The sequence below is a fragment of the Meriones unguiculatus genome (genome assembly GCF_030254825.1).
Source record: "Meriones unguiculatus strain TT.TT164.6M chromosome Y unlocalized genomic scaffold, Bangor_MerUng_6.1 ChrY_unordered_Scaffold_35, whole genome shotgun sequence".
NCBI lineage: Eukaryota > Metazoa > Chordata > Mammalia > Rodentia > Muridae > Meriones > Meriones unguiculatus.
The window spans coordinates 409,724-434,869 of record NW_026843712.1 but is presented as its reverse complement, the minus strand read 5'-3'; the positions used below and the strand labels follow the sequence as shown (position 1 = coordinate 434,869).

Below are 25,146 nucleotides of genomic sequence, written 5' to 3'. Positions count from 1 at the left end.
TATTATTCTTATTAATTTTTTACGTATGCGTGCCCTGCATGTACACCCACATGCCAGAAGAGGGCATCAGACCGCAGTAATAGATGGCTGTGAGCTCAGGACCCCTGCCTGGAAGAGCAGACAGTGCTCTTAACCACGGAGCTATCTCTCACTTTTAATTACGTGTTCAGGATTTCACTGTGCAATAACACACCAATAGTTTGTTTTTCATTTTGTGTCTTCAGTGTACCAGTCAATAGTCTCCCCTCGCATCGTGGCAGGCTTACATCTTCTCAGCTTCTCTTTTAAAGGTGCAAGTCATATTTAAGAAGCCATTCTGACGCCCATAGCTGTTTTCTGTTCAAAAGATGAGGAAACGCGGTCTCTTATGCGGTATAACGTATTATTACTGGGGAGTAGTGGAAAATCCCACAGCACTGACAAGTGACGACGACGAAGAGCTTAAACCTTCAAGGCATGTTCTATGTTCTGTTCAGCTGTAATGTTCTCTTGCCTTCCTGCACTGTAAGCATTTTCCAGCAGATTTCCCTTTAATTTCATGTGACGCTTCCAGGAGGAGCATTCACCCTTTCTGTTTGTTGCTGCATTGTCTCAGAGAGCTCAGGCTTGGAAACCGGACGGCATTCACTCCGCCTTCCTCTTGCATATTCATTTCTGGCATCTGACTACGTCATAAATGATTCGTGACTGGGCGTGGACCACGTTTCTCTCTTCCGGCTGGGCAGGCACCATCTTGTTTCCTGGCCCAGGAGAAGGACGTGCCCGTTGTGTGGAAGGTGCTCCTCAACCCGCTGCTGGCCGGGGACCTCAAAGTGGAGGCAGCAACGGTTTGGAGCCGAGTCTCCGGGAAGAGGAAGGACTAAGAGAGTGGCAGGGACCGCAGTCAGGCGCCAGCATTGGTAACAGTCTGTACCTCGGTCGGTCGTAGAGGCCTCGGGAGCCCTTGGGCGGACCTGGGCACAGACAGTCGAGCTTTCGCCTTTGGAGCTAATTAGAAAGTAGGGAAGCAGAGCCATTTGTATAGCACAGTTTCATTTCCTTATCCTGGTATTAGTCGACTGGAGGTGGTCCTGTCCTTTTTTTTCTTTTTTCTTTCTTCTCTCTCTCTTTCTTCCTTCCTTCCTTCCTTCCTTCCTTCCTTCCTTCCTTCCTTCCCTCTGTGCCTCCCTCCGTCCATCCCTCCGTCCGTCCGTCCGTCCGTCCCTCCCTCCCTCCCTCCCTCCCTCCATCCCTTCCTTCCTTTTCTTTTTCAGCTTTTTGCCCGTACATAGAATCTGGGGCCTCGGATAGTCAAACTAAAACACAGTCTTTCAAACAGTCTTAGGCTTCACTTTCACAACTTCATCCTGCACAAGACTTAGTATTTTATAAAATGTGCCTTGTTGTTTTGGGTATCTAGTGCACCGGTATCAGATGCTCCTCTAAAGGCCAGAAATGTGTTTGGTCACCTGAGAAGAACTGGTTGTGACATTCCAGCCTCATTTACCTTAAGTGGTAAAGTTAATTTAATTCGGGTGGAAATAAACCCAAAAGTCCGGAACTCTGCGTTGTGTTCCTGCATTCTGAAAGAGGTCAGATGCCTGCACAGTCCGTTTGGCACTCAGTTGCCCTAGGAGTTGCTCAATTTTTTTCCTTCAGAAACAATTCCTGGATTCCCCTGGAAGCTCTAGAAAGGAGAAGGGAATCAGGTGGGCTTGAATCACTGTCCAAGTCTCCTACCTAACAGATCCAGCCTAACAGTTTCAGTAAGATTCCTTTTGCACCTTGGATTCCTATTTAGAGAGCTAGAGTCTACATGTGACTCTGGAGAGAGTCCTCAGAGCAGATGTTTTATGTAAGTGCACAATTAGACCCAGCATCTGGCTTTTACTATCTTATTTGTCTCTCGTGATCACCCGGCCTTAGAACTGCACATTGTATTGAAGAAATGTGGTGCATGTACTTTTTGTGGAATAGCCTCCAGTTTTAAAGGTCTCAGCACCCTCTTCAGGTTACCCTTAGTACCTTCCTGATAAAACTACTAAAGATTAAAGACACAAAATAGAAACTGTGGGCATTTAGAGCCAACCTATTACAAAAAAATTGTGCCAGAGCCTTAGAAATTCTTAACGTTCCCTTGAAAGTGTGCATTGGCCTCATGAACTTTCCTGGGGCCGCTAACTGACCTCTACTCTCAAAAGTGGGATTCAGTTTTATTGTTTGGAGAAGCCCAGGCAGAATTCAGGTGTAACCAGTGTCTAAGCACTGGATTTTTTGGAATGTGAACTGTCAGAATATCTACTGCTTAGATGCTGGCCGTTTGGCCTACGGTATCTCTTAAGATAGCAGTGCTGGTGTCAACCTCTATGAAGGGATACCAGCAGAAAGTCCCTGCCACACATGTACCTCAGCTGTGATATGTTTCCTGTTTCTTCAGATGTCCGGGAGTCACAAGAGTGTCTGGGCCAGACTCTAAGCTGGATTCTAATTGGTCTCCTGCCTATTCTACTTTGTGTGAAATACCCCCAGGGCCAACCAAGGTGAGTATGTGGCTCCTGTCAAGATGGAAACAAGAGGAGGGAGTGGTAAAGCACCACTGTCTTTTCATATATCTTAAGTTCCATTACCATTTTATCTCCGCTGGAACTCTGTGCTCGTCTTCAGGCAATGTCGAAAAACAAGGAAATGGACATAGATGAAAGCCTTTACTCTCGTCAGCTGTGAGTGGTGTCCAGGATGGGAAGTGGAGATTGGGAGGAGGCACAGAGTGGGCCAAACTGTAACCTAGAGTTCTTTGTTGACAGGTATGTGCTAGGTCATGAGGCGATGAAGCATCTCCAGGCTTCCAGTGTGCTGATATCAGGCCTGCAGGGCCTGGGTGTGGAAATTGCCAAAAATATCATCCTTGGTGGGGTTAAGGCTGTCACTCTCCATGACCAGGGTACTGCCCAGTGGGCTGATCTGTCTTCCCAGGTATCTCTTTTTGTTTCTCCTTGCCTAGGCGCCAGCATGTGCACTGCATATGTTTCAGTCCTATCTTTCCACACCGACTTTATAGTTCTACCTGCGTGAAGAAGATATTGGCAAAAACCGAGCTGAGATATCCCAGCCGCGCCTTGCCGAACTCAACAGTTACGTGCCTGTGCACGCCTACACTGGACCCTTAAATGGGAGCTTCCTTACTGGTTTTCAGGTACCCTCCTGCCTCCTGCCTTATTCTTTCATCTTTGCTGTCATTTCGGCTGTGGCAGTATGACTGGTTTTTTGTCCTGGAAAATGAGGTGGGGTAGGTGGCACTTAGAGCTCCCCAGAGGGGCAGATTCTTTTGTAGAAGGGGGCTGTGTTACAGTGACATCTGAAGCACAGCACCTGCATACATAATTCCCGAGCCCTTGTAAGAGCGTGAGCCTCTTGGTCTTTACAGGTGGTGGTTCTTACCAGTGCTCCTTTGGAATATCAGCTGCAGGTGGGTGAATTCTGCCATAGCCATGGAATCAAGCTGGTGGTAGCAGACACTCGGGGCCTGGTGGGGTGAGTGCTTGCCTCTTTGTTGTCTAACTTCTGCCAGCTAGGCGAAGAGTCCCCCAAACCTTCATGTTCTCCTCCACCAACCAGATTTGAAATGCTTTTTTATTTCTCTTGAGTGGTCTGAGGGGTGTAGGATCTGTTCCAGTACCTTAAAGTGCTGGAAGGCCCTGTGCTTGGTCCAAAGCACCACGCCTGTCGCCTCCCTCCCTAGACAACTGTTCTGTGACTTTGGAGAGGAAATGATTCTCACTGATTCAAATGGGGAACAGCCACTCAGCGCCATGGTTGCAATGATCACCAAGGTAAGGAGGCCAGCTGCATAGGATCTCAGTCAGAGGTAGACAGCAGTTGTTCTTCCTCTTTCCTCTCCTTTTCTTGTTCTCTGCTTCTCCCCGTTCTTTCTGCAGCCTGCACTCCTTCCTTTCTCATCTTTCTGTGTTCTTGATGTTTTCTTTTCCTTTCTTACTCCCTCATTTTTTTTCTTATTTTCCTGTCTCCCCTCCCCTTTTTTTTTCTTCCCCTACCTCTGTCTGACTGTTGAATGTGGGATCTGCCCACTAATTAGGTGAGCAGCCTATCCCCGAGGTAAATCAAGCACCTCTAACTAGTAGTTGCCCTTACCTGCTGGCAACCTGTGCTTGACTGTAAATCCTTGGTGTTTTTTGTGTTTTTGTTTGTTTGTGGGTCGTGCTGGTTTTTGCGTCTGCCTTTGAGATGTTCTCAGGAACGTACTTAAGACTAGCTTTGAATTCAGGTTGGGGTTCTGCCTCAGCTTCCACGGTGGTGGTACTACTGTAAGCATGCCACACTGTGCTAGGCTTAAAGCTAACTCTTTTTTCTTTCCTCAACCAGGAAAATCCAGGGCTTGTCACCTGTTTGGAGGAATCACGGCACGGATTTGAGAGTGGCGACTTTGTCTCTTTCACAGAAGTTCAGGGCATGAGTGAACTGAATGGCATTGGTCCCATAGAGATCAAAGTTCTGGGTACGGCAAGCCTGGGGAAGGAGGGTGAGAAGTGATAGCAAAGAATAAAGGGAAGAATGGCTCTGTGATATTGGCTGTCTGAGGAGCCAAGAGGTCACTCTGCAACTTGTAAAAGTGGTCTCAGAAGAGTCCACTTGCCTCTGCCTCCTGAGTGCTGGGAGTAAAGCCATGAGCCACCATGCCCTGATGAAACAGAGCCTTTTAACTTGTGTCTCTCCATCCCCACTGCATCATCTCTCATTCTGTGTGTGTGTGGGGGGGAGTATGCGTGCCTGTGTGTGTGTGCCTGTGTGTGTGAAGTGCATTGCTTATTGTTAAACAGCCCAGTGACTGTGGGTTTATTCCCTTTTGGCTGTTGGTTTATTCCCTCTTGACTTTTCCCTCTATTGGTTGTAGTTTAGACAGCTTAATTTTCTCCTTAAGCTATGAAAGGACTAGGCGACTACGTCCTTTCTGTGAGGTAAGATCAGTAAGCTGGGTTCTGGAAAGACTGCTCAGTTTGCAAGAGCATTGCCTCTCTAAGTGTTGGTGCCGAGTCTGAATTTAGAATAGCCACGTTGTGCAGTCCGGATGGCACACAGGTGACCACTGCAGCTTCAGTGGGCGTCAGGGGCAGAGGAGTCCTGAGGGCTCACATCTCAGTCATCGAACCTGCTTCACTGAGAAAGTTTCTGAAGGCTTGTATGGTCGTGATGTTAAGAATCTATAGTACAGAAATTTGTGTATGCAGTTAGCCACATTCAGTGCATCCCAGCAAAGACTTGTGAGACTAATAAAGCTTCTGTAGAGGGAATAGGTTAAGAAACTTGGGGAAACCTAAATGAAGTGAGGTGTGTCAACAACCACCGTCAAGAGACGCATGGTGTTTGATACTGTTTGATAGATGCAAGATACTTGTGAGTCTTACATCTTTGATGTTGGCTCCAGTTGTACTGGCATGCTGAACTTTATTCTGGATTAATCTTCTTAACCTTGGGCCTCAACTCCTTTGTATTGTCCAGACCTGGATGAGTGTGATTCTGAGTACTCGAGGTGATGCTTATAGGAAGCCTTTCTTCATGGCGGAAACTGAGCAGTGATGGAAAGGACTGTGAAGACTCTTAAAAGTTGTTTTGTATGTAGCCCTCCACCCCAGGGTCCCTGCTCATAGAAATGATTCGTAAGAAAGGGAAACTCTGTACCACTGTGGATGACGTCATGCACCTGACGTAATTCTGGCACTGAGGAGGTGGATTCAGAAGGATTAGGAGTTGAAGGTCAGCCTTAGTTATAGAGCAATAGGCCATCTTGGGCTATGTGAACCCTTGTCTCCAAATCAAGAAATAACGGAAGAAAAATTCCTTGTTTTTGAACATGAACACATTTTTTTTTTCTTGTTATTCCCTAACTAACATTGAAACATAGTCTAGCGTAGAGAACATTGGTATAGCAGTTCTCACTATGGTGAACATTGGTATAGTTGGTAAAGTTCTTGGTTTGTGTAAGTGTTCTGGAGAGTTTGATCCCCCAGAACCCCTGTAAGAAAAGTTAGGCCCTGTGGCTTGTGTCTTTACAGAGGTAGTACATAAAGCTTGGGAGAGGGACAAGTAGATTTTTTTTTCTCTTGTTTTGAATTTGTGTGTGTATGTGTTCCGGGATGCCCTGCAGTGAGAGCTACAGACAGTTGTGAGCTGTATGGGGTAGGTGCTGGAAATTAACCAAACTCCTGTCTTTGTGGAGCAGGAAGCACTCTCAACCACTGAACTAAATCTTGGACAGAACTTGAAACAGAAGCCAGACTTGGTGGTACTTTCCTTTCATGGTATTAGTGAGTTTGTTGTATTCTGCCTGCTATGTGCACACTTTGAACTGGCTGTTTTTGTACTCTGAATCCCCTTGAGGTGACTTCTGAAGTGCTGGGATAAGACTTGTATACTCCTGTGACTTTGGGAGTGTTTTGTTTTCTTTTCCATGTCTTGAGTACAGCATGCTTGAAATAAATAAAAAAATAAAAATAATAAAATAAAATAAAAAAAAGGCTGCTGTGTCTTAGGCTTGGTTTTTGTACTTGGTCTTAGGACAGCAGATGGGCACTGCATGGGCTGGCAGTCCTCTCCATCTTTTTCATCTTTCAGGTCCCTATACCTTTAGTATCTGTGATACCACCAGCTTCTCTGAGTACATCCGTGGAGGCATTGTCAGTCAAGTGAAAGTATCTCGGAAGATCAGTTTTGTGAGTAGTTGGGGAGGGGCCATGGGTGCATGAAGGAGTGCTTTGGAGATTTGTAGGTTGTTCACATCTGGTGTCAATGCTCCATCGTCTACAGAAACCCCTACTTGCCTCCTTGGCAGAGCCAGATTTTGTGGTAACAGATTTTGCTAAGTGTTGTCGCCCTGCTCAGCTGCACATTGGCTTCCAGGCCCTGCATCAGTTCTGTACTCAACACAGCAGGCCGCCTCGACCCCATAATGAGGTAAGTGAGTGGGAAGCCAGCCAGGAACCCCAGATTTGTCTATTCCCTGTGCCTGTTTTACCTCCAGTAGGGCATGATGGATTCTCTCTGGGTCCGACCAGGAGGATGCTGCAGAAGTGGTGACCTTAGCACAAGCTGTGAATGCTCAAGCTTTGCCAGCAGTTCAGCAGGATTGCCTGGACATAGACCTCATCCGGAAGTTGTCTTATGTAGCTGCTGGGGATCTGGCACCCATGAATGCCTTCATTGGTGGCTTGGCTGCCCAGGAGGTCATGAAGGTTAGCATGAGTGGGAAAGGGTATGGACTGCTGTGTGCATCCGATTCCATGACTGCCTTTCAGTCCCTGTCACTTCCAGTTTGGCTACTGACAGCACTCCTTCCCCAGGCTTGTTCTGGAAAGTTTATGCCCATTAGGCAGTGGCTGTACTTTGATGCCCTTGAATGTCTCCCAGAGCACAGAGTGGCCTTCATGGAAGAAAAGTGCGTGCCGGTAGGTTGTTGGGAACAAAGGGAAACTTTGGGAACCTCTTGAGGGAAGGCTCTCTGTAACCAGTCTCTATTCATCCACATAAATCCAGCGTCAGAACCGTTACGATGGGCAAGTGGCTGTGTTTGGATCAGACCTACAAGAGAAGCTTGGCAAGCAGAAGTACTTCCTGGTAGTTGACACTAATGGCTTCCCTCCACCCTCTCCAGCATCTCTCTCACCCTGATCCTTTTTGGGGAGGGATCTTTTGGTTTTCATGTCCTGATCACATCACCTCTTCTGTGTTTTGGTTGGTCAAGGAAAGGCTACATGATTCTGTGTTTCCTCCTCCTCCTCCCTCAGTCACGCAGAGGAGTTTTCCAGCCCTGTGCCTTGAACGTTTGGTACTGCACAGTCTTGTGTTCTCTTGTTGTTTTCTTATGGGAATAAGGAGTGGCTTACCGTGTGCCACCATTATTCACTCAGATCAGACTGTTTACCAACTTTTAGGTGGGTGCAGGTGCCATCGGTTGTGAGCTGCTCAAGAACTTTGCCATGATTGGCCTTGGCTGTGGAGAGGATGGAGAAATCACAGTTACAGATATGGACACCATTGAGAAGTCAAACCTGAACCGTCAGTTTCTCTTCCGTCCCTGGGATGTCACCGTGAGTGGGATGGGATGGGATGGGATGGGATGGGATGGCATGTCTTTCTCTCATCTCTTTGATTCTGATCCAAGTGGTTTACACGTTTCTGCTTTCTTTAGTTTCTGCCCTTTTCTTTACTTCCTTCCTGTATTTCAGTCATTCTGGAACGAGTTCAGTTGATGTTATTTCCTGTCCTATTCCTTCCTTTGCCTGGTTTTCCCTCTCCACCCAAGCTTGGATGTTTCTTCAAGGCAGATGTGACATTGTGAGAAGTGGGTTAATAGAGGCATGATTGTGGATTCCGTACAGGTCAGTACGACCTCGACTTGCTCATAGTCCACCTTTCCTTGGCTTCATTTCACACTAAGCATTCTAGACTCTTGATTTAGAAAACTGAGGTAAGGAATGTTCGTGGCCCTCTGTGATGGGAAGGTTTGGAACAAGGGAGAAACTTCCTGAGTGCATTTTGATCTCCTCTCTCTGTAACACTGAGTCTACACGACTCAGAGATTACTTAAGTGGTATTGAATACTGTTTGTCTTCCCTCACCCAGCTCGTTCTGCCAGTGGAAAGGACAAGTTTCTTCCATACTTTCTGGGAGCCTTTGTTAGTTCAGTGAAGCTGTTTTCCAGATGACTAGTCTGTGGTAACTAAAACAAACAAACAAAAATAACAACAACAACAACAACAACAAAAAATCAAATCAGAGTTAGCTATTGCAGCTTTTGCAGTCTCTAGCAAAGACTGCCATAAGTGGGAGGCTGAAGCCAGAAATTAGGACAAGCCTGGGCTGCACAGCAAATACAAGAAGCGAAAGATAGCCTGTCATGGTTAACATGCACTAAACAAAAACTAAAACAGAATCTTTAAAACAAAATAAAACACTTCAAGAGAATACTCTGTTTTCCCCGCTCTCCTTCATAAACTTTTTTAAAGCTGCACCTAAAAACAGATGTAGGAGTGCCATGGATATAAAAATATAGCTGTATTTTCAGGTGTGGTGTGGCGGTGTACACGCCTTTAATGCCAGCACTCGGGAGGCAGACACTGGCCCGCTGTAACAGAGTGAATTCCAGGACAGTCAGGGCTACACAGAGAGAGACCTGTCTCCAAAACCAACCGACCAAAGAAACCAACAAACAATAGGTGTCAGAAGAGAGGACATCACCTGAAACATACTTAGAAAAATCTGAATATGCTGTGACTCCTCAGGAATTCTATGCTGGAAGTGTTTTCACGATAAATGCTTATTAGTGCTTTTAAATATTCTGCTTAAAATTCTAACATGGGAAGTTGTGGTTCATATGACCTAAATCCCAAGAGGCTCTTTTGGAGACTGTCCTATGAATATGAATATGTCTTATGAATATGTGGCGTATGGTTAATGTTAGGATGCCAGACGTGTGTAAGAGAAGTAGAAACAGAGAAGTTAGCTTTTGGAAATACCGGGGGTGCTGGTGTTCAGTGCTTAGGAAGAATTTTCTCGTAGGGAAATTGGCATTTCCGTGATGAAACAGGGTATGAAAGCAAACAGTTGACCGCGCCAGGTTTGCAGTAGCCTGAGGAAAGATGATATTGGGCTGTGTGGTATTTAAAGATTAGAGAGTCCAAGTGGAGGAGGCCACAAGTGAAAGTGGAACCAGAGGAGCTGTTGGAGAAGTAGAACATAACTCACTCTGTCTGTGTTTCTATTTGGGTTACTCCTGATGCCATTAACTGAAAATACAGTAGCTATTAGCTCATTCTGACCTCGTGTCTTGTTTCAGTTTTTCTTTCTACTCACCTTCTGACTTGAGGACACTTGCATTCAAGTGTAAACACACACCCAGAGAGAGGGGGAGAGAGAGACTCAGAGAATGTACAAGCTAAGGAAATACCTATTTCACAAGACTCAAAATATTCTGTGGTCCCAAACTTCCTTTATAATCCTTAAGCCATAGAGATCTGAGAATATAGCTGTCATAAAAGAGCATCCTGTGGTCCGTAATCTCCTTTGAAGTATCCCTTGGGGCTGACACGATTGGAGCCTGGTTCACCTTGAGCCTTCTTTTGCCCTTCTGGAGATAAATCTCAGGATATCTGTGTGACATTTTGTTTTGTGGGTATATGGGAATCAGCTCCTTTTTCCATATTCTCACCCAGAAGTTAAAGTCTGAGACTGCTGCTGCAGCAGTGCGAAACATAAACCCACACATCACGGTGTTCAGCCACCAGAATCGAGTAGGCCCTGAGACAGAACACGTGTATGATGATGACTTCTTCCAAAACATTGATGGTGTGGCCAATGCCCTGGACAATGTGGATGCCCGTAAGTTTGCAGCTTTATGAGGACAAGAGCAGGGTAGTGTGTGTGTGTGTGTGTGTGTGTGTGTGTGTTGCTTGTGTTGCTGCCTTGTCTTGGGGTTTTGAGACTGAGTTTCTCTGTGTAGCCTGGGCTGTCCTGTAACTCACTCTGTAGACCAGGCTGGCCTGTGGTCCTACCGTATCCAAACATTCTTGCTGCTTATCTTCCATTTCTCCCCATCTCGCCGAAGGTTTGTACATGGACTGCCGTTGTGTGTACTACCGTAAGCCTCTGCTGGAATCAGGCACACTGGGCACCAAGGGCAACGTGCAGGTGGTTGTTCCCTTCTTGACAGAATCTTACAGCTCTAGCCAGGACCCACCTGAGAAATATATCCCTATCTGCACACTGAAGAACTTCCCCAATGCCATTGAGCACACCCTGCAGGTGAACATCTTTGGGAGAAATGGGAGGCTTGGAAGGGTTAAGTCATTCCGCCTTTTTCTGTCTCGTGCTGCAGATTACAGTTTCCTGTGTGTTTCTGTGTCTGGAATACATCCTGTGGCTGTATACCTACTGCCAGAGAACCTGTCAGTGAATCCTTTCATTTAAAAAGAACTCTACCTTTTTGCACATCCTGGGTGTGCTGTCACAGTCTCTGAGGTCTTACTTACCTGTATTAGCCCATAGGTGATGTATATCTAGCAGGTGTTCCTTTGGTGTCCTCCACCTCTGTTGACAGCACTCGCAAGATTGCACAAGTTCAAACCAAGCAAAATCCCAGCACAAAGAAGAAGTCCATACATTGTCCTGCCTCTGAGCAGGAAGAGTGAAACCTGCTCAGAAAGGGAAAAATCGTTGTCTACAATGGACTGTTACTGGGTCTATCAAGCACATTTCAGGGTAGGCCCCATGCCTAGGAGTAGGTGGCCACATGGCCTTCTTGTTTTTCTTGCTCGCTTCTGTTTTGGTATTTCTTCTCTTGCAAATGGGTTTCTGTCCCTTTACTTCTCTGGGTTTTTACTTTTATTGTGTTTTCTTGAGAGATACCACATGGGTTAGGCAGGGAGGGAGTCTCGGAGGCCTTGGCAGAAGTCAAAAATACAATAAAAATATATTGTGTGAAAAAACTATCTCAAGTTCAAAAATTAAAGAACCTTAAGCTTTTCATTTTTGAAAGAGGTACAGGAAGGTCATTGGACATGATCTGAAGAGTGAGAACGGCCTGTATAAACAATGCTTTCTGCTACACAAACCAGCTAATGTTGACTCTGCAGGTAATTTAGAAAAATTACCTTTGATAGTGAGTGCATTTTTGGTTTGTTTAACGCTTACCCAAAGTCTGTTAAACAGCTGGTTAGTCAGTGTTGCTTCTGCCTGTGTAGTCAAGTACATAATCTTGTGAGCCATCTGGCTGGACAGAGTGAATGCTGTCCAGTGGAAACCAAACCCAGAGCCCAGGGCTGAGAGGATGTTTTTGTTTCTGTTTGGTCATAGGCTCAGTGTAGTACCACTGAGGCTGTGCTAAGGAGTTGGCGATCAGGAAGGAGTAGGCTGTGGAAAGGTCCAGCTGCATTATCATGTCCTATTTCTTTTAATTTTTATATTTTTCTTCACAGTTTATCCATTATGTATCCCAGTGGAAGCCCCCTATTCAGTCCCCCCAAGTCTAACCCTCCCTCGCTCTTCCCCTCTTCCCCTAGTCCACTGAAAGGGGGAGTTCTCCACTATTGCCCCCTGTCCATACCCTGTAAAGTCTCATCAGGACTGCTTGGATCCTCTTCCTCTGTGGCCTGACAAGGCTACATCACCAGGGGCAAGTAATCAGAGAGCATTCGACTGAGTTCATGATAGGGGCAGTCCCTGCTCCACTCACTCAGGGATCCACAGGGAGACTGAGCTGTCAGTTGGCCACATCTGAGCAGGGGGTCTAGGCCCTCTCCATGAATGGTCCCCTGCTGGTGCATTAGTCTCTGCAGGAACCCCTGGGCTCAGATCTTTGAGTTTTTAGGTCTCTGTGTGGTGCTCCTGTCCATTCCCACCCCCCCATGTCCCTGTAATCCTACCTCTCTTTCTCTCTAAGACACCCTCTGTTCTGCCCAAAATTGGCATCTGCTTCATTCCTCCATTGAGTGGATTCTTTCAGAGGACCCTCTATTGTAGACTCCCATCCTGTTTCCTTTCTTCCACTGGTGTCTATCCTGTTTGGCATTCTGAACGCGATTTAAGCATCCTCCCTAGGGTCCTTCTTGGTGTTTGGGTTCTTTAGGTCTGTAGATGGTTGTCCTATATTACATGGCTGAATCCACTTATTAGTGAGTGTTGACCATGCCTGTCTTTCTGTTTCTGGGTTACCTCACTCAGGATGATCTCTCCTGGTTTCATCTATTTGCCTGCAAATTTCATGACTTTTTTGTTTTTAGGTGAGTACGGTAGAGTTGTGTAGCCATGCCTGCCTGTGCACACGGCTCAACCGTCCCAGACAGCAATGCGGGCCCCAAAGCACCCAAAGAGACTGGTTGTCCCTGTTCGGAAGAAACCCAATGCTGAGGGAACCATGTCCGTTTTCTTGCTAGAGGTTATGGAATGGTTCCCTGGGTCTTCACAGCAGACAGAGAATCAGAAAACTTGTTTAGACAGTGTTCAGGTACTTTGCAGGCTCCCTCCCAGATCCTCAGATTGCTTATCTGCAAAAATGTGCATCCCTATCAGAGATAATGTGCATTGAAGTAATATCTACCTCAGGGGGTGATTAAAGCACTTATCAATAAGCTTTGGTAAAGTGCTTAGTGTTGGGTATGCGGTTGCCATTGTAGTCAGTCATGTGGTATGGTATGTACTCATTCACTAACTTTGATGCCTGCTCATGCTATCGTTACATCACAGAGTTAAAATTCAGATGTGTGCAGTGGTGTTTATTCTTCTGCAGTGGGTCATAAAAGCAGGGGATTGTGTGTGAGAGTTAGAATTCAGAACCTGTATGTGCAGTGTCTACATAGATGTCTCAGGCCATTTCAGCAATTTGTCCTAGCTCTCAGAAACCTTAGTGAGTAGACAGTGTCTGTTGAGTCATGGGTACTGTTCTGCCCAAACCTAATAACTGCTTGTGGATCATTCTTCTTCTAATGTGAGTTGTTGTTGTTGTTGTTCTTTTTTTTTTTTTTTTTTTTGTCTATCTCTCTTAAATCCCAGCATATCACACCTGTATTGCCATGAACTTTCTAGTGTCTCACACATAACATAAGTGGCTGCAAAGAATGGCCACAGGTGTTAAGATTGGTGTTGAAAGCTCTGGAGAAGGTGGGTCCCCTCATTCAAGAGGTTGAATGCTGTCTTCACCCAGAGCAAGCTCTACTAACTAGTAGTCACTAATGTGTCTAGAACGCTATTTTGTTGGGCATTGCTGACAAGCACATGACATTTGTGTGCTCTGTCTGTAGTGGGCTCGCAATGAGTTTGAAGGGCTCTTCAAGCAGTCAGCAGAAAACGTTAACCAATATATCACGTAAGTCCCAGACACTGTCTTGCCAACCAACAAAGGTATGCTATCTGCTCAACTCAGGCAGAGGAGATGAGTTAGATGGTCGATTGAGCCTGGTGCTGGTGGAGGTGCTGGGAGGTGGTCAGGGTCGCCTTTTCCATGGAGAAATAGGCTAGTCCAGAAACCTTACTTTTAGGCCCCTGATGTAATCCAGCTGTTTGCATTGGGCAGGGACCCCACATTCATGAAGCGAACATTGCAGCTAGCAGGCACCCAGCCTGTGGAAGTCCTGGAGGCTGTACAGCGCAGCCTGGTCCTGCAGAGGCCACGTACTTGGGCCGACTGTGTGACTTGGGCCTACCGGCACTGGCACACCCAGTATTCTGACAACATCCAGCAGTTGCTGCATAACTTCCCTCCAGACCAGGTATTCTCTACCCCCTGGGTGTATTGGGCTGAATACATTTCCAGGAAATTGGATGCTTACTGTCCAATATATGACTATCCATGGCTTCTTCCAGGCAGCTTAACTGCCATGGGCACCCCAAGGCAGGGTTTAGGCCAGTACTTTGGGCAAGCACTTGTGTTTTCCTTCTCCCTGTGTGACAAGCAAGGGGTTTAGTTTCCTTTCTTCCTGTACTTGTGGGCTGAGTCACATCTGATGTCACATGAGGGCCGTGGTCAGAGGTGAGAAAGTTCTCTAGTTAAGCACATACAGCAATCTCTGGTCCCAGTTCCCAACTGTGGTTGGCACTGGGTCACATCATGGGTAATGTCTTGATGAACATCGTCTGTGAAATAGGTATGGTAATGTCTTTTGGGAGTTTAGAAAGGATCAGTTTGCATTTCTTAGTATTCCTTCGGTTTTGTACCTCATATAAAGTGGTAAGTTTTGTCTTGTTGTGTGTTGGGATCATCATGAATTTCCAAGAATGGTGGGCCTGGGATTCATGAGCTGAGGATGGTGTGAGTGTCCTACTCCCTCATCCTCTTCATCCTTTGCATTCTCCTAGGTTACGAGCTCTGGGGCACTCTTTTGGTCAGGACCAAAACGCTGTCCACATCCGCTCACCTTTGACACAACCAATGTAAAAGTTGTCCTGGGTCGGTGGGTGGGTGGGTCGGTGGGTGGGTGGGGAGTTTGTCTCTACCCTCACCCTTTGCCCTGCCTTTCTTTTCAGCCCCTGCATCTGGATTATGTGATGGCTGCTGCCAACCTGTTTGCCCAGACATACGGACTAGGAGGATCCCAGGACTGTGCTGCCGTGGCCAAACTCCTACAGTCTCTGCCAGTCCCCAAGTTTTCTCCCAAGTCTGGCATCAGGATCCCTGCTTCTGAGCAGGAGCTGCAGAGCATCAGTGCCACACTTGGTGAGAAAGCTCCGCAGTTAGCTCAGGGTTCATGTGTCTGTTTCCTCTCCCTGTAAGCCTCCCTGCCCTCTGGTGTTTGCCACTGGCCATGCTTTTCACTGTGTTTCTGCGATTTTCCTGGCCTGTCTTCTTTGAGTCTGTACTTTAGGGTGCATGCTTGGAAAACAAGTTTCTGTATCTCCTTTCTCTGCAGTATGGGTTTATGTAAATGGTTCATTCTTTCTTTATATGAATTACTTTACAGAATTCTCCTTCTTGTTTCTTCTTGAATTCATTTCCTGCAAACAAAACCTGAATGCTCCCTGCCATCTCCTTCTGCTGCTTTGTCTTGTAACAGAGGTTGTCTCTTTTCCCACCCAGGTATCTACTTCACACTTTTCTCTGTGTTTGTGTCCACTCTGTGTCTTGCTTGAAGCACACCACACTTGGAGCCCACTTGGAGTCATGCTCCATCTCCTCTTCTGACCTCTCTGAAGAGTCTCTTGTCTTGTCCCAATCTCCCCAGTTGATACTCAATTTCCCATAGGTAGTAGTTGTCTCCTTCTGGTATTTGGCCAACAATGTCCTTTTCAGACTTTCACCTCCTTCATTTAAGTCTCTGCTTCTCTTCCCTGTAGGATTGCCTGTCTTTTCTTTCCATTAACTAACGTCTGTCTTTATGTGAAGTTATCTGAATCACTTTTTCCCAGCTCCGTCATCTTCATCTTTCAAAACTGAAATCCTATGCCCATCGAACAGCTCCTACCATCCTGTACCACCTCCCCATTTCAGAAGACATTTGTCGACTTTCTTGTTTCAGTCTTTTTGACCACTCCCTATACCATCTTAGCACAACTACAGAGAAGCAAAATCATACCAGGTGTTTCTCTGTCTCATCTATTTTTTTTTTTTTTTAGTGTGATGGCTATGCATTAATGTACTCCTACAATTTTCTCTCTGTGTCACGGCTTTATTAGACTCCTGTGTGAATATTTCTCTGTTAATTTGTTGCCGTATAACTAATTTATTTCCTTCCACCCTTGATCTATTATGAACATGCTGCTTGCTTGTATGATGTGTTCATCTTTGTCACTTAGGTTCTTCAGGTGTTTGTGTGTTTGTATTCCTCATCCCTGTATCCCTTGGGCAGGGAAGTGTTTTCTCACCTCTCCTTCTCTTCCATCTTCCACGATACCTTTCCTTTTCAAATACTTTTACCTGAACACCACCCACTCACTCCTGACTTCACCTTGGACAGTGCAATGGGTTCACCAGAGATTGTGGTGTCTTTCACTTTGTGCAGATAACAGCCATCTGGAGAACCTCAAGATTTCACTTCCTACTCCAGACAAGCTGCGTGGATTCAAGATGTACCCCATTGACTTTGAGAAGGTATATGGTGGGCTACTTGGGACGTCTAGCATGGTAGGCACAGAGCCCTAGCAGTAGGCTTTGGTCAAACATTGTTGGCCTGCAGTGGTCGCCATCTGTTTCAAAGAGTAGTTGCTTTGATGAAGGGAGAGAGTTAGATCTGTGAGTATAAGAATGAATAGCTTGAATGCCGTTAAGAATTAGGCTGGTTTAGGAAAGGTGTGGTAACATCTCCTTTTTTAAGATTCATTACTTGACTAATTCTGGGAATTGGCTAGGTTCCCAGTCCCTGGCTTGATTTCCACAAACCCCAAATGGTCTGTATTTCATATGTTCATCTACAGTACTTGTCCTGCACTGGAAGGCAAGTTTTAAAAAATGTAATATCCTTTGATTAAAAACAACAAACAAACAAACAAACAAACAAACACTACTGCTTTGAGATTGTGTCTCCTAGAATTGACAGTGAAGTTTCCCAAAACAAGACCTGAGCAAAGGCAACACCAATAGACATTTTTTCCATTTAGATGTACTTTGATTATATTCATCTCCTTCCCCAAGTCCTTCTAGATCATTCCCAACCACAACTTCCATGATTTGTCTCTAAAACAACAGAAATGTAGTACAACAATAAGACTTTCCAAAACCAGGAAAACAAGACACCACTCAAGAGAGAGAACAGCGAGAGTCCCAGCAAACCCTTTTTAAAAATTCATTTTTTAAATTGATTACAATTTATTCAGTTTGTATCCCAGCTGTGGCCCCCTCCCTCGCACCCTCCAAACACCCTTTCCTTTCATTTCTCTGCCAATGCTGCTTCCCCAGTCCACTGATAGGCAGGTCGTCCTGTCCTTCCAGCTGACCCGCCTATCAGGTCTCATCAGGACTGTCTGCATTATCTCTCTCTCTCCACCAAACTCTTAACAAAATAAAAGCACACACAGACTGTCCAGTCCTCTAGGTATTGTTCCACTATTCCTAAACAGGAGACCTGCTCTGATATGGTTGATATACCCATTGTCACTCCACAGGAGAAAAGTGATGTTCCTGTTCCCTGCAGGTATAAATGACAGATTGGTTGTTAACCTTGACCCTAAAGGTTTTGCTCATTCATCAATTTTTTTTTAATTTTTTTTTTATTTTTTATTTTTTTACAAATACAACAAAATAACATAGGATAAAACAACTATCACCTCAGAGCTGGATAAGACAAACCACCGACAGAGGAAAAGAGCCCAGGGGAAGGCACAAGAAACAGAGACCCACTAAGTGAAAGCCATAATACTTACTCAGGGGACCTGTGCAGGGTTTATATGAGATTCGCTCAGTTGATTTAGAGGGCCTAGTTTTGTTGTTGTCCTGCATCCCTTCTTGCTCTTACCCTCTCTCTGCTCCTCTTCCCTCCATTTCACCAGTGTGGCTGCCCAAACAAGACCTGAACAAAGGCAACACCAGTAGACTATTTATTTCTACTAAAACAACTTCTCAAATGTAAAATTACGTTGATCATATTCTTCCCCTTCCTCAAGTTCTTCCAGCTCATCTCTGATGGAGTGACACTGGGCATAATCAACCACTCCAGGTCAGACATCCTGTTTGGGAGAGGTTAGACAGCGCATCGTGAGTTAGGAGGTGCATACAAGTCTGTGTGTGTGTGTGTGTGTGTGTGTGTGTGTGTGTGTGTTTCTTTAAGAGGTTGGTGGTATCTGTTCTCTCCTCTACCATAGGTTTCATGAGCTCAGAGAGGAGGGATTTCATGTGGATGTCCCATTGAGGGATGGCTGCTCCAAGATCTCTTACTCTCTGCATAATATCCAGCTGTGGGTCTCTATGTTCCTATCAGCTGAAGGAGGAAGATTTTTGGATGTTGGTGTAATAAGACACCAACATTGATTCATAAATGTAGTGGAATATCTGTCATTAAGAATCATTTTTCACTATGTTTTTGTTTTTGCTTTTACCAGTATCATTTGATCTCTTCACTACATCTCTTTAGTATCTATTGTCAGGTTCTTAGTCACCCAGTGTCAGGTATGGCTCCATCTCATGTGGTGGGGTCTTAGGTCAAGTCAGTCATCGTTTGGCCTCCCTGCCCCACCCCCCCAGTCTTTGTGTCAGTGTTAACCTAGTATGTGTTGCAGGCAGGACACTATGGTAGATGAAGGCTTTGTGACTGGCTTGATGTTTATGTTCCTCTTTTGATAGCATGCAGAGAACCTTCCTGTACCAAAGAGTGAAATGTAGGGGTGAGGGCTCTGTCTAGGTACCAGTTTGACATTTCCATGTTCAGTGAGTTGTGTAGATGTTTTTCTTCAGCTGTCAGCTTGAAAAGAGCAACCTGTAGTCTTGGCAACAGCTGGGGTTAGTTGGGGATCCCTTGGGACCCCTTTGGCCAGTTTCTCAGACAGATACAACACAATCCCAGTCCTGGAAGCTTCTTTTTGTGACGAGAGGTGGCCAGTTGGGGGGACTTTGTCTCTCCCATCATTTGGTGATTTCATTCTATCTTGCATGCCCCCACCCCCTTCTGTAAATGCTTTCAGGAAGTTTCTACTTTGTTCGGTTTCTGCATACCCTCACATCACCATTATTTTAGCCATATCTCCCCATATTCTCATTTTGGTTTGTTTATATGGTGAATCACTTTTATTGTTTTTTACATATTGAACCATCCCTGCATCGCTGGGTTGAAGCTTCTTGGTCATGGTGGATGATGTTTTCCAAGTGTTCTTGGATTAGGTTTGCAAGCAGTTTATTGACTGTCTTTGAATTAATGTTCACAAATGAAATTGGTCTGTAATTCTCTTTCTTTGTCCTCCAGTCTTTATGTGGTTTGATTATCAGGGGTAACTGTGATCTCATCAAAGGACTTGGGCAATAGAGTTCTGATTGTCTTTTGTAGAGGATTGGTATTAACTCTTCTCTGAAAGCCGTGGTGGTGGTGGTGGAGCATGCTTTTACTCTCAGCACTTGGGTGGCAGAGGGAGGTTGATCTCTGAGTTCGAGGCCAGCCTGGTCTACAGAGTCATTTCCAGCACAGCTAAAGCTACACAGTGAAGCCCTGTCTCGAAAAATAAAAACAAACACAAAACAAAACAAAAAGTCTGGTGAACTCCTGTGCTAAAATATCTGGCCCCAGACTTTGTTCGTTTGGGAGACTTTCAAAGGCTGCTTCTATTCCACTCTAGGGTAGAGGTCTTTAAAAATTGTTTATCTGATTTTTATTTAATTTTGGCAAGTGTTACTAAAGTATGGAGGAGCAAATTATCCAGTTTTTTTTTTATTTTCCGGTTTGGTGGAGTACAGGGTTTTGTCTGTCTGTCTGTCTATCTGTTTGTTTGTGTTTTGATTTTTCGAGACAGGGTTTCTTCTCTGTGTAGCCCTGGCTGTCCTGGACTCCCTTTGTAGACGAGGCTGCTCTCGAACCCACAGAGGTCCCCCTGCCTCTGCCTCCCAGAATGGAGGATGACAGGTGTACAGCACTGCTCCTGGCTTTTGGAGTACTGGTTTTTAAAGTATTGTCCTTATGATTCTTTAGGTTTCTTCTGCATCTGTAATCATAGCCCTCTTTTTGTTGAGGATTTTTGTTAATTTGGATATTCTCTTTCTGCCCTTTAATTAAATTATAAAAGATCTGGTCAATCTTTAATGATTTTTCCCCATTAACGAACTGTTGTTTCATTGATTTCTTTTAACCCTGAGTTTGATTATTTCTTATCGTTGGTGTGAGCTCTTCGTTTTCTTCTAGAGCTTTCAGGTGTTCTGCTAAGTTGCCACTATGACGTCTCTTTAAGTTTTCTTTCTGTTTTTGTTTTGCTTTCTAATGTAGGCTCTTAGTGCTCTGAACTTTCCTGCTCAAATGGCCTTCCTTGTGTTCCTTAAGTTTGGGCATGCTGTATATTCATTTTCCTTCAGTGCTAGAAAGTGTTTTGTTTCTAATTTCTGCCTTGACCTGTTTTTCATTCAGTAGGGCCTTGCTCAGTTTTTATGAGTTTGTAAGGTTTCTGTTGTTTCTGTTGTTGATCTCTAGCTTTAATCTACGGTGATCAGAAATGATATGTGCAGTGTTGTTTTGATTTTCTTGGACCTGTTGACACTTCTTTGTGTCTGGCCACATGGTCAATTTTTAAGGCTCCTTGGGGGTCTTAGAAGAAGGTATGCTCTTACGCGTTCGGGTGAAATGTTCTGTAGATATCTGTTAAGTCTGTTTGGTTTCTAACTTCAGTCAGCTCCAACGTTTCTCTGTCTAGGTTTTGTCTGGATGACCAGTCCATTGGCGTGATAGGGGTATTGAAGTCTCCCACTGTCAGTGTGTGAAGGTCAACATGTGATTTAAGTGGTAATAGTGGTCTTTAAAAAGGTTTTCAATTATATTTATTCATTAAATTAATGTTTTATTAATTATAGTGTACCCCAGCTTTAGCCCCCTCCCACTTTGCCTCCCGGTCCCATTTTCTCCTCCTCATCTCTTCCCATGCTCCTCCTCAAGTCTACTGATAGGGGAGGTCCTCCTTCCCTTCCCCCCTGACCCCAGCCTATCAAGTCTCCTCAGGACTGGCTCCGTTGTCTACCTCCATGGTCTGGTAAGGCTGCTTCTCCCTCAGGCGGAGGTGATCAAAGAGCCAGCCACTGAGTCCATGACAGAGACAGTCCCTGCTTCCATCACCATGGAACGAACACATGTGGAGACTTGAGAAGTCAGGTATAAGTCTAATAAGTCAGCCATTCTTTAGTACTTGGTCTTTTCCCCTTGCTGCATTTAATATTCTTTCTTTGTTCTGTATATTTTAGCGTTTTGATTATTAGGAGATGAGAGGACTTTCTTTCTGGTTCAAGTCTATTTCGTGTTCTGTATGCTTCTTGTACTGTGATAGGCATTTGTTTCTTTGTTTGTTTGTGGTAGGGAATTTTTTTCTGAGATTTTGTTGAAAATTATCCTGGGCCTTTGAGCTGGGATTCTTCTCCTTCCTCTATTCCCACTATTGTTAGATGTGGTCTTTTCTTGGTGCCCCGGATTTTCTGGATGTTTTGTGTCAGGAGCTCTTTAGATATAGCATGTTCTTTGATGTGGGCTTCATTTATTCTATGGTATCTTCACCACCCGAGATTCTCTCTTCCACCTCCTGTATTCTGTGTCCCCTCTGTATTTTCTGTTTAAGTTCCTGGATTTTTCATTACCAGGTTTCCATCAGTTGGGGTTTTCTGTTTTGATTGTATTTTCGCTCTCAGGTCTTGAACTGTTTTATTCGTGTCCTTCCACTGTTTGCAGCTTCCAAGATTACTTTAGGAGATTTATTTGTTTATGTCTGATGTATTTCCTCTTTAAGGACCTTTATCATTTCAAACAGGCTGTTTTAAGACCTTTTACTTGTGCTGTGGACATGCTGGGCCTGCTGTATCGGGGTTGGTGGGCTTTAATGGAGGCAGATGGTACTGATTTTGTTTTAATCTCCAGGCATTTGTGATAGGGAGGGTTGTAATTCTAGGTGTACAAGGTGCTGAAACCCAGGCTTCTCTGTGCTGGGTGGGTGTTTTGTTCATAGGCTTCTCTTTCTCCCTGGTATTTTATAGGAGAGTGTGGAGGCTGTGTGAGGCCTATAGGAAAATCTTCTGGAGTCTTGATAGGTGTGGGACTGGGTTTTCCAGGTAAAATGTGTTTCAAGGTGTGGCGAACTGAGACTTAAGGATTGGAATGGGCTTGGGGTGATAACTGTGCTTTACTGCAGGGAGGGAAAGCAGAGTGTTTCACCAGGAGCTGAATAGTCATTGCCCTTGTTACGAGAGCACACAGTTAGGAGAGACCACAGCTCTTTAGCTCTGCTAAAGAGCTCGAGAGGAGACCAGAGGATTGAACTTGGAGGAGTTGAGGCAGAAGTGATGATCTGCAGTTCCCTTTCCGACGTCCCTGCCTAGGTTGCTCTGTGGTTTCTCAGGGAACGCCTGCTGGAATTAGGGGACAGAACAAACCCATTAGGGGTGTAGGGAGAGGAAGAGCAGTAGGACATATAGAGATGAAGTGGGTGTGGAATGCTGCCACAAGTAGACTGTTACAGAGCGAGGTTTGAGACTGCAATTTTTGATTTGCAGGAGCTGAGGTAGACACGAGGACTTGGTTAAATTTAGGCTGCCTGTTTCCTGGACCAGAGAGGCCTATAGTTCCCTGTAGACCAGAGGGCCTCCTGGATTTCAGATCTAGATGTGGAGAGGGAGATGAGGAGGGGAAGGCCTATAGGAGGTGGGGGTCAGAAGGCTGCTTCAGGTATTCTGCTGCAAAGCTGTGGATGATAGTCGGGGACTGGACTTGGAGGAGCAGAAGGAGAGGTGAAGGTCTGCAGTTAGCCTACCCGCCTCCCTTATAGGAGTGTGTTTGAAGAGAGTCCTTAGAGGCACTGAATACCTGAGCGGGGAGTGGGAGGGCACGGTTATTGGGCCCCACTCATAAACAAAGAACGGCAGGCAACGAGGGAAGGCTGAGAGTAGGAGAAACCCTCTTTTCCAGCGTTTATTCAGTACCGAGTTGTCATCCCTGAAATCATGGAATCCAAGTAATGCTCACAGACTGAGCAGGTTCTATTTAGGTGTTATCTTTAAACATACCAAGATGGGGCCATAATTTTTAAAGAGAGCAAGCAGGGAAGAGGATAGTTAGAATGGATTTGAAGAAGGAAAAGCTAGAGAGAGACGCCACAATTACATTTCACTCTAAGAAAAAGAAAAAAAAAACAAAAACCAAAAAACTTTGCTTTGAACAAGACCTGCAGGACACAGCACAGTTACTTCTTGTGGTCATTGCATTCATTGCACGTGGCTGGAGGAGACAGTTGTCTCCTCAGTAGCCATTCACTGTCCTACTTCTCCACTCCCAAAAGGATGATGACAGCAACTTCCACATGGATTTCATTGTGGCAGCATCCAACCTCCGGGCTGAAAACTACGGCATTTCCCCTGCAGACCGGCATCAGGTAATAGGAGTCTGTGACCTGCCATTGACCCTTGCCCCAAGCTGTTTTTCCTTCCTTTGAGTCTTCCGTAGACCCCCTGCTTTCTCTTAAACAGTAGCTAATCCCTGTTGGTCACTGTCTGTCTTACAGAGCAAGCTGATTGCGGGGAAGATCATCCCAGCCATTGCAACCACCACAGCAGCTGTAGTTGGCCTTGTGTGTCTGGAGCTGTACAAGGTGGTTCAGGGACACCGACAACTGGAGTCTTACAAAAACAGTTTCATCAACTTGGCTCTGCCTTTCTTTAGCTTCTCTGCACCCCTAGCTCCAACTTATCACCAGGTGCGGGACCTACAAAGAATATAGGAAATGTTGACGTTACCATTCAGGGAGATGATGAGTTCATGAGCACTGTGTGTGCGTGTGCAAGCGGGAGTGTGCTCGCATGTGTATGTCTAACCTTCACAGGAGATGAGGTGTTATGTCACTGAGGTAAATTTTGGGTACTTTGGTCCGTTCATCAACTACACAGGCTACCTGATTGTGGGGCAGGCCAGATATTGCTAGAGTGCGAGGTTCTGTTTCGACAAAACTGAAAAAGAGCAAGAAGGGTGCTGGCAAAATACTTGATGGGGATCTATGAGGGAGGGAGAAAGCAGGGTCTTAGGGTGTGTGTCCTTTTCATTACAAAGATTCAGACTTCCTGATCACAGTTAGATGATGCTACAAGGGTGTGTTTGACAATAGAGCAATGGTTAGTGCAGTTGTAACATGTTAACAGCGCTTGGGTTAGCCCCTTCCTTAGCACGTGTATTTGTCCTCCAGTACTATGATCAGAAGTGGACATTGTGGGATCGCTTTGACGTACAGGGACTGCAACCCAGCGGAGAGGAGATGACCCTCAGGCAGTTTCTAGACTACTTTAAGGTAGGGCTCCGTCCTCCTTGAAGTCGCCGTAAGTGTACATTTGACTGACCACTGTCCCATCTCACAGTCACCACTCACACATCTCTCCTAACCTTTGCAGGCAGTGCACAAGCTGGAGATCACCATGCTGTCCCAGGGTGTATCCATGCTCTATTCCTTCTTTATGCCAGCCACCAAGCTCAAGGAATGCTTGGATCAGCCGTGAGTTAGCCTCTGGGCTGGTGGGATGGAAGCCTTATAGAGGATTCTCAGCATCCCAGTGTGCTTCTCATTCTTCCTGTTCTTTTCCCCTCCTCTGCCCCGACCTTGGCTTTTATTCTTCCCTCTTAACTCTTACTTTTCCTGATTTTCAGGATGACAGAGATTTTGAGCCGTGTGTTAAAGCGAAAACTGGGCCATCGTGTAAAGACCCTTGTGTTTGAGCTGTGCTGCAACAGTGAGAGTGGAGAGGACATCGAGGTTCCTTATGTACGATACATCATCCGTTGAACTCCATTCTTTCAGTTCTGTCAGCCCACAGCAAAACCCTTGTAGTTAGGATGATCCCGGAGTCCGGACTTGCTTGTTCCCAAGATGTTTTTTTTTTAGTGATTTTGTTTTTTACGCTGTTTAGAACTGAAAGTCATAATAATAAATTTTCAGGCTTTAGGTAGTGTGTCTTCCTCTCCTTGCAAGGGCAGCAGCCCTTACTCTCAACTGTGGATGCCTTACTCTACACTGTGTCAGGTAAAC

At 45.4% G+C, this 25,146-nt stretch overlaps 1 protein-coding gene across 1 annotated transcript; it reads left to right on the top strand.

Annotated features, from left to right (window-relative positions):
• Positions 1-2,441: 2,441 nt before the first annotated feature.
• Positions 2,442-24,903, top strand: LOC132651915 (ubiquitin-like modifier-activating enzyme 1 Y). Its single transcript, XM_060376869.1, has 25 exons — positions 2,442-2,519; positions 2,644-2,699; positions 2,784-2,952; positions 3,038-3,172; positions 3,404-3,510; positions 3,719-3,809; positions 4,360-4,492; positions 6,607-6,704; positions 6,799-6,945; positions 7,047-7,223; positions 7,332-7,436; positions 7,525-7,605; positions 7,923-8,078; positions 10,203-10,368; positions 10,595-10,791; positions 13,785-13,849; positions 14,057-14,252; positions 14,839-14,913; positions 15,007-15,196; positions 16,479-16,567; positions 23,416-23,508; positions 23,638-23,829; positions 24,313-24,414; positions 24,515-24,615; positions 24,768-24,903. The coding sequence occupies exons 2-25, from the start codon at positions 2,647-2,649 to the stop codon at positions 24,901-24,903; spliced, it is 3,054 nt and encodes a 1,017-aa protein (XP_060232852.1). The 5' UTR covers positions 2,442-2,519; positions 2,644-2,646.
• The last annotated feature ends 243 nt before the right edge of the window (positions 24,904-25,146 follow it).

What these genes read in the sequence shown, in the direction of transcription:
- LOC132651915 (XM_060376869.1), top strand. Translation starts at nt 2,647, where the DNA reads ATGTCGAAAAACAAGGAAATGGACATAGATGAAAGCCTTTACTCTCGT. An exon ending in GACACTCGGGGCCTGGTGGG is followed by an intron (nt 3,511 to 3,718) that starts GTGAGTGCTTGC and finishes CTCCCTCCCTAG; the next exon opens with ACAACTGTTCTGTGACTTTG. An exon ending in CCTGGACAATGTGGATGCCC is followed by an intron (nt 10,369 to 10,594) that starts GTAAGTTTGCAG and finishes ATCTCGCCGAAG; the next exon opens with GTTTGTACATGGACTGCCGT.